Source organism: Centroberyx gerrardi, chromosome 2 (genome assembly GCF_048128805.1).
Source record: "Centroberyx gerrardi isolate f3 chromosome 2, fCenGer3.hap1.cur.20231027, whole genome shotgun sequence".
In the NCBI taxonomy this organism is placed as follows: domain Eukaryota; kingdom Metazoa; phylum Chordata; class Actinopteri; order Beryciformes; family Berycidae; genus Centroberyx; species Centroberyx gerrardi.
In genome coordinates this window covers 27,120,236-27,134,991 of record NC_135998.1, presented here as the reverse complement: position 1 = coordinate 27,134,991, position 14,756 = coordinate 27,120,236, and the positions used below count along the sequence as shown (strand labels likewise).

Sequence of the window (14,756 nt, the reverse complement as noted above, 5' to 3'; positions counted from 1 at the left end):
GGAGCTTTATTCATCATCCATTCAACAATTTCCACTTTCATGCCTCATTTCATAATGTGCTCCTGGGCGCTTTGAAGTTCACTAGATATTGACATAATGGCCTTTTCTGTTTACTCATCTCACTTTTATTGCCAAGTTGGATGTAGGATCATGATCTGCTAGGAGCATTTTATAACCGGCTGATGCTTGTTTGGGCATCAAGAGGAGGACATTTATTGAAATGAAATCTTACCACCGTTGACAGGTGACCTTTCTGTCTTGTTTAGAGAAATCCATGGGCTGCTCTAGGCATTTGATTTTATTTCCAATGTGTTTTCTGATGGACTGAAGCCAGAATGTGTTTGTCACATCTGTTTGTTGTAGATGACATAGGCAGTTACTTCCCCTTTAAACTGATATTTCACTTTTGTATGACAAATGTATTTTTCAGAACCCTGCCTGACATGATCTTATCTGTGAATTTCTTCTTCGTCTTTATTCGTCAACCACACAGACTTTTTTTCTAACGTGCTTTATTGATAATAGGAAATATTGCTTCTTAAAATAATTAGCTCAGGGCACAGAGAAATTTGATAATGTATAATAATGTTATTTAGGTTGATCCACTTTAGCTGGTTTATGTATTAGAAGCATGTTTTTCAAATTACCGTAGGAAAACAAACATTAGTGAGTGACATTGTTATTGATTACTGGGACAGCCAGTATTGGTGGTTGACTATTGATTTCCTTTACGTGCTAATAAATATTTTTTGCTGTCCTTCCAGGCCTGCGTAAGGTGATGGTGCGAGCCCACCGGCAGGCGTGGTGCTGGCAGGACGAGTGGTACGGCCTGACCATCGAAGACATTAGGCAGCTGGAGCTGGAGACCCAGCTGGCCCTGGCTCGGAAGATGGCCCACTATAGCCTCACTGAAGAGGGGGGAACGGAGACCAACGGCTCTTCCGTTACCCAGGACCAGAACCAGGGGGCTGAGACCGTGGGATCGGTCCCAGAGGCAGAAGGACTAGGAGCAGGTCTGGGAGATGCACTAGAGACACGAGGGGAGCTCACCAAGCAGTGGTCAACGTCCTCTAGATCCTCCAATAGATCATCTAAGAGAGGTGGTGAGTAGGACTTTATAGTTTGTACCTCATTTGTTTGCTATTGTCAACCCTCTTGCCTGATATAGATTGTCCTAAGATTAATGATAAGTCACCAATTCACTAACTCCTGTGTTTCCTATGTGTACAGGTAGTCCATCTCACCAGAGCATTTCAGAGTGGAGAATGCAGAGCATTGCCCGGGACTCAGAGGACAGCACAGATGATGAGTTCTTTGATGCACATGGTAAAATACATACATAATACTGTTGACACTGTTGTTCACAGCATCTTTATTGGTCATGTTGCAAAAGTTACAGGTTGTTCTTAACTGGTTTATATCTTATCTCTCAGACAGGCAATTTTGCTTTGGGTTGTTACATATTCTCGTTAGTTCAATTTAGCTGTGGAGTACCTCAAGGTTCCATCCTCGGTCCTGTTTTGTTCTCTATCTGTATGCTCTCACTTGGTCCTGTAATGCTTTCTTTTTTTCTTTCTTTCTTTCTTTCTTTCTTAGAATTCTTATAATTTACTGATGATGAATCTGAATCTGTTACTGTTACTTACTCTGTTAAAAATGAAATGACTGATCATAAGATTCCCTTTTTAGCTTCCTTATAATGATTTCTGGTTGAATAAGAATTGATTTCATTGTTTTTTTTTATAGCATTAAATGACTTGGCCACTGCATTCTGCATTACACAACTTTTTACAGACCACTAGATCTAGAAGAAAGCTTGTTTGACTTTTTCAGTGTCTACATTAAAGAGATAAAGTGATTGAGTAGTGTGATCAAGTGATCAAGGCCTCTTTGGAAAAACCTGCCAGAGGAGGCACACTTAGCAAGCTGTATATTTTTTCCAAGCAAAATTGAAAATTCAGTTAAATAAACTTGCATTTCATTGCTAACTTGTTAGCACTCACATTATCCTGTAGTAGTAGGTTATTATTGTTCATTTGCTGGGAGTACAATGTGATTTTCAACATGGTTGCTGAATGGGTCTTAATAAGCCAGCCACCAGTTGTAATTGAACTTTCAAGCCTAAAGTGTCATTATGTTTTTTCTGTATAGTATTGTTAGAATAATATTACCATTGCATGATATTATGCTGTTTCTATTCTGCTGGGTGATTCTTTGTGGAGACAGCAGTATAGCTTATATGTAGCTTATATTTTGTTAAGAAAAGTGTTTATTATTTGATCATCATATTCCTCATATTATCATATTCCTCCTCCTCCTCCTCCTTCTTCTTCTGATGATGATAAATATTATAATTATTATCAGTTATTACTCAAATTGAATATGTCCTTGAATATCTATTGTGCAGAGGACTTTTCTGATAATGAGGAGATGTTTGCCAAGGAGATCACCAAATGGAGTTCCAATGATCTGATGGACAAGATAGAAACAATAGAAGTAGATGAAGCGCAAGGTAGGTTCCTCTCCATGCTGTGTGTCCAGAAACAAGGTTTTCTTGTTGATATTACTGTTGCCCTGGATACCATTGTGTCTCTGTATTTATAGATATTTCCTAGGCTTTTGACGCTGTTGATCATACCACTCTGAAACAAAATATGCTTTATGTGCAGGAGGGACCATCAAGTAAAGCAGTGGTTCTTTCCAGTCCACTGCAAACAATTTGATTGTCTCACTTCAAACGTGTTATCAGTCTATAAAAAGAGGCCTGAGGTTCTGCACTTGATCATTTACTATTATATTAATAATTTATGCTCATCTCTATGCTGATGATACTGTTATATATATTGCTGTGCTGCAAACCTTTATGCCCTTGGGAAAACTGTACAGTACAAACTACCTTTTTTTAAGTGAAACTTGTACTGAATGGTGAAATTTAGGATTTTCACAAACTTGAAAAAACTGACCACAAAATCTTCCTCCTCGTATTCCTTTGAAAGGCGTGTGATATGTGATAAAGACTTTTTAATAGGGATTGGGATTACATTTTGTTGGGATTAAATTACCAAAAATTTGTTGTGTATCCATTAGGAAAGGGAATCCCATACATCATATTAGCTTTTCATAGAAAAGGAGGAGATCATGGAAAACTGATTGTTGATATGGTTTGGTCTCTAAACTGCTTAGCAGACTATTTCTGTTTAGGGTAATTGCCAAAAACCCTGGCTTGGTTGTTAGAGGAAAGGGAGGTCTGTGAGGTGTGTCATTGGGGTTATGAAGTGGGAACCTCCCACAACAGATGCTTCATTAAATTAGAACTCTCAACAATAAATTCATGCATCCTAAAATCAGCCTCTCCAGACCGACTTTCAGCACTGATCAGACCTGCAGTATGTACAGCGTACAGTACTGTGCTGTACATACACTACACTGACACTGCACTTGAACATATACTGGATTCAGCCCACAACATCTCACCTAATAATTTCCAACATGTCACTTAATCTCATTGGCAGTAAAATAAAATATGGCTGACCCCTAGCTAGCTGACCTAGCTGACCTCTAGCTTGAACAAGGGAATGTAATAGTTACATCACATCCTGTACATTGATAAATGAAAAAGGCTTAGCACCTGATACTGCTGATCCGCTATTGGACCACTGCTTTTGAGTGCTCCATAGTGAATTTAGATTTAACACTTGCATTTTGTTTGATTTCGGTTGTGTCTTTGCTTACGTCAATAGGACACCAATAAATTAAGCATAAACAAAAACAGTTGTTTGTGGTACATTATCATGTCAATCTTTGTTTTACAGAAACCTTGTATCAGGAGTCTGGTGGGGAGTATGCAGTGATGAGTAATGAGGAGACACAGATGGAGGTAAACTTCCTTCACTTATGTTCATGCCCTTGTCACACTAATATCTTTCATAGATGATGTTCCGCATAAATTCACCTTCTCTGATCCCGACAGTATAGTGAATTTACAATCCACCCTCTACTGCAGTCAACAGTTGAGTTATATTTTACCAGAGAGGGAAGATTATAGTATAATCACAGTTACACTCCCTGTGTGAGTGTGTGTATCTCATGTTTCTGGGTGTGTGTTGTCATTCTGCGTGTCCAGTGCTCTGCCCCTAAAAGGCGGCGGCATCGCTCCATCACGTTTGCCAGACGGCCAGCTGTAAGTCTCACCCCATAGCCAGTAGAGCAGAAAAGGCTGTGGTGTAGTGTACAGTACCACTTAGGGAATAGAATGACAATAGACACCTTAGGAGTAGAACCTTTAGTAGAGCACATCAGAGGACATGATAGAGGATATTAGAATAGATATAAGTAATGTAGCATATACTATATTTAACCTGCCATAGAGTTAACATAATACTGGCCAAATCCAGTTACCCTGGAATGCTGTATTTTGCCCTGCATGTTGCTCATTTGTCTCTCTCTCTCCCACAATCATTCACTCTCCTACCCCAACCCCCCCTTTTTCATTCTCTCTCTTTTCCCCTCCTCCCCGTCCTCCTCCCTGTCTGCTGTCCCTTCACCTGCAGGATGGCTCGTCTCAGCAGTGTCTGCAATCCTCCAAGATTCATGTTCTCGTTCTGGTCCTGCATGGAGGGAACATTCTGGACACTGGCTCGGGTACACAATGATCTCGTCCAATAACTTCATCTGGAAGTCACTCTTCACACATACTAAAAATGCTGTCTAAGTATTTATATCACCAATACTGAGAGTCAGAAACTAGCCAGCTTATCTAGAGCAGTGGTTCTCAGCGTGGGGTCCGGGGACCACCAGGGGTCCCTGAGGGGGTTCCAGGGGGTCCCCAGCAAATTGATCAATTGTTAAACTTCAGCATTATTTAATTCACTAGAAGTTAAAACAATTAGAGAATGTAGAAGAATGGCTATTTTGATCATAGTTTCACTGTTAACTCTACCTACAATACAGATAAGTCATGGAATTCTGGACAAAATTGTGTCTAACAATAAAAAATATTCTCAGATTTGGGTCCGAGAGACAAAATCTCATCAAATGGGGGTCCATGGCCCTAATGTGGACTAAATTAGGGGTCCTTGATATGAAAATGGTTGAGAATCACTGATCTAGAGGATAACTCACCATGAAGTCATCCCAGCTCTCATCTAGAGTCCTGCACCTAGTCTGACCCTGTTACTGTTTTTCTGTAGGTGAACAGAACAGCAAGCAGGGAGATGTGAACACCCTGAGTGGGGCCTTTGAGACCGTAATGAGGGTCCATTACCCCGCAGCATTAGGCCGCATCGCCATCCGGATGGTTCCCTGTCCCGCCGTGTGTGCCGAAGCATTCTCGCTCGTCTCCAAGTGAGCAATAGTATTCAACACAGTCTTCATTTAATCAACTGTAATGCATGCACAACTCATTGTGCAAATGTTGTCAAACACACATAGACGCACACAGACCAACGTGTCCTCTCCCCCTGTCCAGTCTAAGCCCCTACAGCTATGATGAGGGCTGCCTGTCCAGCAGTCAGGACCACATCCCCCTGGCCGCTCTGCCCCTACTGGCTACCTCCGCTCCACAGTACCAAGACGCCGTGGCAACCGTCATCCTGCGAGCCAATCAGGTGTACAGCGACTTCATCAAATCTCTAGAGGGAGCGTCTTTCTCTGGCCAGGTCAGTGTGTGACCTCGGGGGGTCGAGGTCATCTTTCTAGACTCTTTATTTGGTTTGTTTGACATGGAATCCGCACATTTCTGCTCCATATTTGTGTAGGAACTTTATATCTCTGCCTCAGCGGCGCAGTGGTGCATGTACTGATTGTGCTGATGTGTGTGTGCGTGTGTGTGTGTCTCCTGCAGGTGTGTGTTATCGGGGACTGCGTGGGGGGCATCCTGGGCTTCGACGCTCTGTGCAGCAGCTCTGTGACCGTGTCAGAGAGCCAGAACAGCAGCAGGCGGGGCAGCACCATCAGCGTCCAGGTACCAATCTGCACCGCACTCCCTCACATCAAATCCCTAACTGACCGTCTGTCTTCAAGCCTAACCGTGTTCTTTTTCTCATCTCTCTCTCTCTCTCTACCCCGTCTCTCAGGACACGGACCTTTTGTCCCCGGGCATCGTCATAAACAGCGTCTCTCCCTCCTCTCCCTCCTTGGAAGGAAGCCGCCACCTCAGCCGCAGCAACATCGACATCCCCCGCAGCTCGGGATCGGACGACCCCAAGAAACAGCTTCCCCGCAAACGCAGCGACTCCTCCACGTACGAGCTGGACACCATCAAACAACACCAAGCCTTCCTGTCTAGGTGAGACACAGAAATAGACACACGCACACATAAACACGAACACACACACACACAGATTTCTGCTAACGTGCTGGTGCTTTCTCTCTGACCAGTCTCCACTCCAGCGTGATCCACGGGGAGCCGGGGTCGCGGCGCTCCAGCAACAGCACCATGCTGGAGGGAGGCTCCTTGGGAAGGTTCGACTTTGAGGTGACGGACTTCTTCCTCTTCGGCTCTCCCCTGGGGTTGGTGCTCGCACTGAGGAAGACTGTGCTGCCCTCGTTAGATGGTGAGGAAGGCTTTACCTCCTTTCTTCCCTCTTTACAGACTGGAAATAACCAGCACTGAATGTTTAGTTTCTACCTCACTGTACGCAAAAGAGCCTTTAGTAATCATTTTCCAAGAGACGACTTCTTTCCAGATGAGCAATGGTTATTTGTAGCCTCTGATGGTGTTTCCTGTGTGAGATGGATGTCTCCAGCAGCTGGAAGGCAGGTGTCAAGGGTTACAGATGATGTTTCAGATCTCAAAGGCCAAACAAGCGTTGGCTGCGACATTCAAGAGGCAACGACATAATATGAGAGCCAAGACAAATAAGAGCTTGAAGACGGAGTTTACAAATAAGACTACATTGTGAGTCCTGTGGGGGTTGGAGGAGAGAGATTACTGGATTGCAGCTGTCTGTTAAACTCCAGGACTCTTGAGAAAGCTTACTCTCAGCTTATTCTTTTGTCAGTACTTCTTTCCTGTCATTTTGTATAATATTTCTCTCTTTATCTGTTTTGACACTACATCAGTCTCATTGTCCCTCTCTCCCCTTCCCTCCCCTCTCCAGTGTCTGCTCTGCGTCCGGCCTGTCAGCAGGTCTATAACCTGTTTCATCCGGCCGATCCCTCGGCCTCTCGCCTGGAGCCTCTCCTGGACAAGAGGTTCCACCTGCTGCCTCCCTTTAGCGTCCCCCGCTACCAGCGCTTTCCTCTGGGTGATGGACACTCGGCTCTTTTGGGTGAGTCTGTGGGCTTACACACGGCTCTGTTGGTGCAGCTCGCAGGCCATGTTTCACTGTATCATACTGTCTTGCAATATTACTCTGACTTGCTATATTGTATGTTGGTGAGTCCATGTCCTTTGTGTTTGTCATGCGGCTTTTGTTTCTGTCTCTTTCTACCTCCTCCCCCATCCGGCTTCCTAGTTGAGACCATGCAGAGTAACCCTCACCTCCTGCTGGAGTCTGGGGGTGCAGTATCCCACCGCTGCCTGGAGGGCACTGTCAGTGAGACCTCCATCCCCGTGCCCATCCTCAACTGGCAGGCCTCGCAGCCCCCTACAGAGCGTGTGTACCTGTTAGCACTGTCTGCTGTCCATGTGTCACAGTCTACCAGTCCTGTCTGCTCTCTCTATCCCTTATCTCCCTCTCTTTAACGAATGCAGTCTCTTATTTGACTATATTAACACATCATCATGAATTGATGCCATCCCTCCACCTTACTCTACCCTGCTTGCTCATCTTTTTAGAATTAGATTGTAACTCCAGCCCCTCTCTTTGTCATTTATCTCCGTAGCGGATGTTCTTCACTCCCACTGCGGTGTTTTTGTAGACGGCCAATATCCGTCGTCCCCCTCACCAGGGGTCCCGCACCTACGGAGCCACCGCAGGGCCAGCGAGGCCAGCATCGCCAGCCAGGTGTCAGGCTTGGCGGACTCCTACACCGCCTCCAACATCGCCACCAGTAAGTTGATCTCTAGCCTCCTGACCCAAGTTTTCTGAAACAACAATACTTTCAGCTGCTGTAAAGACAGGATCATTTGGTCTACAAATTGACAGTTGGCATTTATATATTGATATTGTCATTTCCTCCCTTAAAACAACCTCTCAGCACACACACGTGGAGGCGGCCAGACTAAAAGGCTCAGTCTGCTGTCCCATCTAGCTCTCCCCTACAATAAACTTGCCTCTCGGAGCCCGTCCCCCCGGTCGCGCAAGAAAGTCCTCCCCGTGTTCCCGGGACCCAATGGTGTGGAGTCTGAGCAGAGCTCGGACATGAGCTCTGACCTCACCGATGTCACCTCTGACATCACAGACACCAACTCTGTCCCCCCATCACCAGGGGTGCTGAAGAACATAGAGCAAGGTACCCTGGGAGCTGTAGTGAGAGGATATGAGGGGAAGGATGCTAGCCCCGTCCTCGTTCCCCGTGCTCTTTCCTTCTTTCTCTGATGCCTTCCCTCCTCAGATATCTTCAGTAGTCTCTTTACAAGAACACAGCACCCTTACTAGACCCGCAACCCCTCCTCAGCTCAGTTTCATCAGAACCGCCTCTTCCTTTCCTTGCAAAACTACAAGAAATAAACTGGAACTTGTGGAGGCTCTAAACCTCTTTTCAACTTACCGCTCTCCACTTTTATCCACGCTGCTCCTAGTTCTGAGTCTAACACATCTTTAAAAAATGTGAAACCTTTGAAACTGCGCTATCTTTGAACTTCCTCCAATTTATGTTAATCCTGAGCTGCTCATCTCTAGATGAGCAGAATATACGTCTGCAGTGGAGTGGGGTTTTTTTTGTACCCCACCTCCAACAAAGATCAAGGTATTGGATTTCCTGCTTCCTAATCTTTTGTACTTGTTCTCTCTCTCTTTTGCTCTCAAACTTCCCCTCCTTCCCTTGTAGTTGCGTCTCGCTGGTGGGGCAGTAAGAGGATGGATTTCGCCCTGTACTGTCCCGACGCCCTGACGGCGTTTCCCACCGTGGCTCTGCCTCACCTCTTCCACGCCTCCTACTGGGAGTCTACAGATGTTGTTTCTTTCCTACTCAGACAGGTGCAGAGGATCTGTCTATTCATAATATGCATGAACTTAGGACTTCATTACTGACTCTTGCAGCCATACGGTAACTGTGGTATTTTAGGTTGTTAAAAATGCTTTACTTCCCTAGGTAATGAGACATGAGAACTCCAGTATTTTGGAGCTGGATGGTAAAGAGGTGTCTGTATTCACTCCGTCCAAGCCCCGCGAGAAGTGGCTCCGCAAGAGGACTCATGTTAAGATTAGGGTAAGGCCTCACTAGAATAGACTAGACTATCTAACACTGAAACTCTCCATTTAGATCAAATTTAATACAATCTTTTTTAGGCAAGCTCTTCCAGTCAGGGATCCCGATCCTACCTTTGCAATAATGTGGGAATCACTCTGCTTTTCTTGTTACTTTTATCATAAATCTCTTTAGAAATCTGATTGATCCCAGTAAATGTTGTACCGTTACAACTGAAACAAGAAGACAGTATGCTGATTTCTTGTGTTGTGTGCTTGTGGGTGTCAGAATGTGACAGCTAACCACCGCGTGAATGACGCCGTGTTCACGGAGGACGGCGCCCAGATGGTGATGGGACGTTTCATGTACGGCCCTCTGGACATGGTCACCCTTACTGGGGAGAAGGTGAATACACTAAAAGAGAAGAGCTTATGATTTGTGCTACTAAGGTCTAAAAGTAGATATCTGATCAATGCCACCGTCACCAAAATGGGTTGAAAGAGATTTTCTTTGTCGTTTCCTCCAGATTGACATCCACATCATGACCCAACCCCCGTCCGGAGAGTGGGTGTACTTTGACACGGAGCTCACCAATAGCAGTGGCCGCATCTCTTATGTCATTCCCGAGAGCAAAAGGCTGGGTATCGGGGTGTATCCTGTCAAAATGGTGGTCAGGTAAGCTAAGATGTAGTTTCTCGCAAATTAAAAAATGCCTATTTCTCTCTTACATCCTTTTCTCTCTTACGTTCCTAATTACACTTCTTTCCCATCTTCTTCCCCTCCCCCTGTTGCTTCTGTCTGACAGAGGTGACCATACATTTGCAGACAGCTATCTGACTGTTTTACCGCGGGGAACGGAGTTTGTGGTCTTCAGTATTGACGGATCTTTTGCTGCCAGTGTGTCTATTATGGGCAGTGACCCCAAGGTCCGAGCCGGAGCTGTGGATGTGGTGAGGTAAGGAACGTGCCCAGCACCACCTCTCCGAGTCAGTATGCAGGTTTATTCTGCAGCATCATATAGACACACACAGGTCATCTTGTGGGAAACAGCAAACTCAGTAGAGATGCTACCAGTTCCTCTTAATATCTGTTATATCTGTGGCTTGGATGGTAATTTATTAGTGTGTCCCCCTCTAATGTGCTATTTCTTGTTTATGTATTGCCTCTCAGTATGCATTTATGCTAATAGATGAGGCCAGGAGCTATGAGTCAAGTGCTGTGTTCTCTTTCGGCAGGCACTGGCAGGACCTGGGCTATTTGATAGTGTATGTGACGGGGCGTCCCGACATGCAGAAGCAGCGGGTGGTGGCCTGGCTCTCTCAGCATAACTTCCCCCATGGCATCGTCTCCTTCTGCGACGGTCTGGTTCACGACCCACTCAGACACAAGGCCAACTTCCTCAAGTCGCTCATCTGTGAGGTGAGGAAGGCTGAGGCAGCAGTTCTAAGCTATATATTATAATAATATGTATAAAGTCTCTAACAGCAGACCCCTCTTTGTTTAGGCACACATGAAGATCTTTGCGGCCTACGGCTCCACTAAGGACATTTCTGTGTATTCCTCTATCGGCCTGCCTCCATCGCACATCTACATCGTGGGAAGACCCACAAAGAAGATGCAGCACCAGTGTCAGGTACACACTGTACACAGCAGAGGACAGATAACACAATCACTCCCAATAGTGAAGGGCAGTGTTGTTTTAGTTTTGAATATTTCATTAGTTTTTATTTTTATATAGTTTTCAATTTAGATATTTTAAAATGTTTATTTTTTTCAGTGTTTAGTATTTTGGGAAAAGTGGTATTTTTTTAAAGGTATAATGATAGAAGTTGGGACCAATTCTCCACCATCTCCATCAAATTAATTATCTTTTTTGCCCAACACATAAACCAAAAGATGATAACTAAAAACATTGCACTTATGTTTTTATTTTATATTCATTCGTTTTACATGTAGACAAGACAGTTTTAGTTCAGTTTTAGTTTTTTCACAAAGTGTAGTTTTCATTTTTCTTTCCGTTTACGACAAAACCAGTTAACACCTAGTCTCAGTTTTAGTTTATGATAATAACCTCAGCGAAGGACTTACTCTGATAAAGTGTCATTATTGATTGCTTGACTATTAGACCAATTACTAAGCGACTAATTATGTGAAAGAGTGATCAAATGAATCTCTTCCAGTTCATCCCGGACGGCTATGCCACCCACCTGTCCCAACTGGAGTACCATCAGAGGTCTCGTCCCGCCAAGTCTGCCAGCGCCCGCATGGTCCTCCGCAAGGGCAGCTTCGGTCTGGGTGCGGCCGGCGGAGACTTCCTCCGCAAACGCAACCACATCTTTCGTACCATCTCCTCCCAACCTGGAGGGGCGGGACCCGGCTCCTCCACCCCGCAGGGACGGACCGAGCGCACGCTGAGCCAGTGTGAAATGGAGCGGGAGCGCGGGGTCGCCCCCGCAACGCAGAGGAGTATGAGTATCGCCGCGGGGTGCTGGGGCCGCAGCGGGAGCACCAAGGAGGGCAGCGGAGGGTTACTCAGCCCCAAATAAAGTGAAAATGGAGCTGTGGCGGTGGGGAGGGACCCGGTCTGAGCCTGAGCCACCATGATCTCTGGATTGACCCTTGGACAAAGGTAGATGGAGAGAGGAAAAAAAAAGGCATTAGGGTGGTGTGGAGATGTAAGAGATGGGCGAGAGATGTAACTGGTTGGAAGCGTAGCATGAACAACAGGCTTGATGGGATTGGCAAAGAACAGGAATGGAGAGATGGAAGGGGAGCGGTCCAGATGGAGTGGAGTGATCAGGCCATGTGGGATCCAGTGAACAAGAGACAATTCCTCTGTAGCATGACACTCTTTTACAGTAATACTTTTATAGAATACTCCACTGACCATTCAAGAATGACAAGGAAGGATGAAATGAAATATTGTAAGCCTTAAACAAATCTCGTGTAACGGGACGCCCCTTCGTGAACACGCTCATATACGACACACTGTACAAACACACACACACACACACACACACACAAGCTCAGGACAAACTATGGAGCCAGACTCATTGTCAAACAGTCAAGCATGGATGTCAGGCCAGGTAGCTGGTAGCCATGGCAAGAAGCCAATAACTTTCACCTCTGTTTCTATCCCACTTTCAGCTGAGCTACACGTTAAAAACATGACCACCCTACCGGCAATGCCTGGCAATAACTGTAGAAAACCCTCACAACATACAAAGAGAAGCATCATTTATCCCAAAGGAGCGAGAGAGGGAATGCGGTAGTTATGAGAGCCGAATTTGAAAGAGACATCGTAAAACATACTGTATGAGAGATGAAAGTACCTTGTGCTTGTCTCTTTCACGGGACAATTGTGTCAATTTTGTCATCGATATGCTATTGAAATACAGTTGACATACTTATAAGTCAAGTTGCTACTCTGGTTCCGTTCCACCCTTTGTCAGACTCTATAGTATTATTTCTTTCAGCGTGGCCTATGGGCCATCCAAGGCCTTAATATCCGATGAGACATTTACTACACAGATGGAACAGAAGACAGAGAACAGGGCATGCAGCATTAAAGCAACAATTTGAACTCTGTACAGTCCACAGCAACAATCCCTTTATATAGTCATCTGCTTGCAATACCTCTGCTTGCAATACCTCCGTTTCCCACACGTGCTGCTGCTGGGAGACGCTCCATCCTGCGGTGCTACTCGGCTTTCTTTTGCTCTTTCTTGCTCTTACAATACACAGCATCCATGAAGGCCACACAGCATGGACACGGTGTTTCTTCTTAGGGGCCTGCTTGATTTCAGGCGGGACACTGAGCAGGGTGGAGACGGGATTTTCACATAACGTTCACTTTCAGAGACCTGTTCATCTTTCAATATTTTCACCAAATAGAGGGAGGGAGGTGACTCTCCGTGAATGTTGGTGGTGGATGTGGAGGAGGGGAGAAAATCACTGGCGTCCTCTCTCACTGTGTAACAACTGATGAGAGCAAACATCCTTTTGTTGCTTCCATCTACTTTATTGTATATTTTCATACAAAGGGGACGTGGAAGGAGAGGAGGGCACATGAATTCGAGACTCCACTCGAAAAAACACAAGTGAAGGATGTTGCACAAATGATTGCCACATTGGTCGTTACACCCAAGGCAGCCTGTGAAACCTTTCGGATGTGTGGAGCGGTCGCACCTCTTGTTCACTCATTTTACTATGCTGTTGTTTTACGCCCAGCTTCCATGAGCAAGATACACCGTACGAGAGTGCGCCTGTTTCCACTCTGTGTATCATTGATAATAATTACCATCAGCAATTCTCTTCAAACCACCACAAAAGCCAAATTCATTATCTAATACTGTAGTAATTCAACTGTGTAACCTCATTGTTGTTTTTGCACTAGTTTACGGTGGAAAATATAGTTACCATCTCATGTTGCTACATATTAATACATTTGTAGTGCATGGTACCTTTTGTTTATTTCAGGGTATATGTGCTGGTATGCACACACTTCTGTACATTTTGTCAGGTCATGAGAATAATGTAAGTAAATGTGCCAAAAAGTAGACAGCTTTTTGGGGCGAGGAGAAGTGTTCAGGCTGTATCCAACCTTTCGTTACTGTAAGAGGGGAAGAGATGGCTGTACGGAGAGCATGACTTTCTGGATTGACTGGAAAGATTCGTATTCAATTGTGTGTTTTTGGTGACTGGATCTTCCTAATCTAATATTGACCACATTTAAGTAAGGGATGTGGCTTTGGCAGAGGATGGAGATGTCCTTTAACCTTTGAATTGAGAGCACAGGTCAAGCATGCTGCTGTAACTGTAAGCCGAGGCCATTATGCTTGCAAACAGTACATTTTGTAAGAATCATGGAGTACTTTTGCATATATTTTATGCTGTGCTGTAACATTTGCTACCTATACAGTAGGTGTTACTGTGGTACTGGGAGAGGTTTTGGATACAGCCATATTGCCCCCCTTTGGCCTACTGGCTGTTGAGTTGAATGTTCATCCGCTTGGATTCCTACAGGAGCCACGGGTGTGTCAGTGTAGATACTGTAAAGATGTATATGTAGGACTTCTATGGTTGAGAGTTATTTATTTACCTACAAATCATGATGTTATTATGGAAATTTCAGGTGAATTATATTTGAAATATGTAGCATTTTATTTGTCACTTTGGCAGTCATTCAGTCAAATGCTCTATGTAGGACCAACACTGAAAGGTTTTTTTTTGTTTTGTTTTTACCAGTGCAATATTATTGTTCCAATTACAGCAAGGCAAAACCACTATCACAGCAGGGGCACAATCTACCATGTACAAGCTACAGGCAATTCACAGTATGAAGTCACACGGACACACACACATACACACGGACACGGACACACACACCAGGTACGCACACCACCTTCCATTCACAGTTTCACACCTTGTGGAAACGATTTGTATTTAAGCCACTGTTGACC

General features: G+C 44.8%; 1 protein-coding gene across 4 annotated transcripts in view; it reads left to right on the top strand.

Moving 5' to 3' along the window:
- Nucleotides 1-12,919, top strand: part of pitpnm2 (phosphatidylinositol transfer protein, membrane-associated 2) — a 22,496-nt gene extending 9,577 nt beyond the window's left edge. Inside the window, exons 5-27 of one of the 4 annotated variants that reach the window (XM_078285896.1) lie at nucleotides 765-1,103; nucleotides 1,231-1,326; nucleotides 2,408-2,512; nucleotides 3,813-3,877; nucleotides 4,124-4,180; nucleotides 4,551-4,641; nucleotides 5,190-5,343; nucleotides 5,468-5,657; nucleotides 5,843-5,962; nucleotides 6,075-6,286; nucleotides 6,379-6,554; nucleotides 7,101-7,271; nucleotides 7,458-7,598; nucleotides 7,828-7,995; nucleotides 8,143-8,397; nucleotides 8,935-9,083; nucleotides 9,199-9,315; nucleotides 9,583-9,699; nucleotides 9,821-9,969; nucleotides 10,100-10,249; nucleotides 10,530-10,713; nucleotides 10,799-10,927; nucleotides 11,475-12,919. In XM_078285896.1, the coding sequence (XP_078142022.1) occupies nucleotides 765-1,103; nucleotides 1,231-1,326; nucleotides 2,408-2,512; nucleotides 3,813-3,877; nucleotides 4,124-4,180; nucleotides 4,551-4,641; nucleotides 5,190-5,343; nucleotides 5,468-5,657; nucleotides 5,843-5,962; nucleotides 6,075-6,286; nucleotides 6,379-6,554; nucleotides 7,101-7,271; nucleotides 7,458-7,598; nucleotides 7,828-7,995; nucleotides 8,143-8,397; nucleotides 8,935-9,083; nucleotides 9,199-9,315; nucleotides 9,583-9,699; nucleotides 9,821-9,969; nucleotides 10,100-10,249; nucleotides 10,530-10,713; nucleotides 10,799-10,927; nucleotides 11,475-11,840 (3,701 nt within the window). In that variant the 3' untranslated portion in view covers nucleotides 11,841-12,919. Of the gene's footprint in view, nucleotides 1-764; nucleotides 1,104-1,230; nucleotides 1,327-2,407; nucleotides 2,513-3,812; nucleotides 3,878-4,123; nucleotides 4,181-4,550; nucleotides 4,642-5,189; nucleotides 5,344-5,467; nucleotides 5,658-5,842; nucleotides 5,963-6,074; nucleotides 6,287-6,378; nucleotides 6,555-7,100; nucleotides 7,272-7,457; nucleotides 7,599-7,799; nucleotides 7,996-8,142; nucleotides 8,398-8,934; nucleotides 9,084-9,198; nucleotides 9,316-9,582; nucleotides 9,700-9,820; nucleotides 9,970-10,099; nucleotides 10,250-10,529; nucleotides 10,714-10,798; nucleotides 10,928-11,474 lie in introns of all 4 variants that reach the window. The other 3 variants (XM_071898135.2, XM_071898154.2, XM_071898162.2) reach the window with 3 other exon arrangements.
- The last annotated feature ends 1,837 nt before the right edge of the window (nucleotides 12,920-14,756 follow it).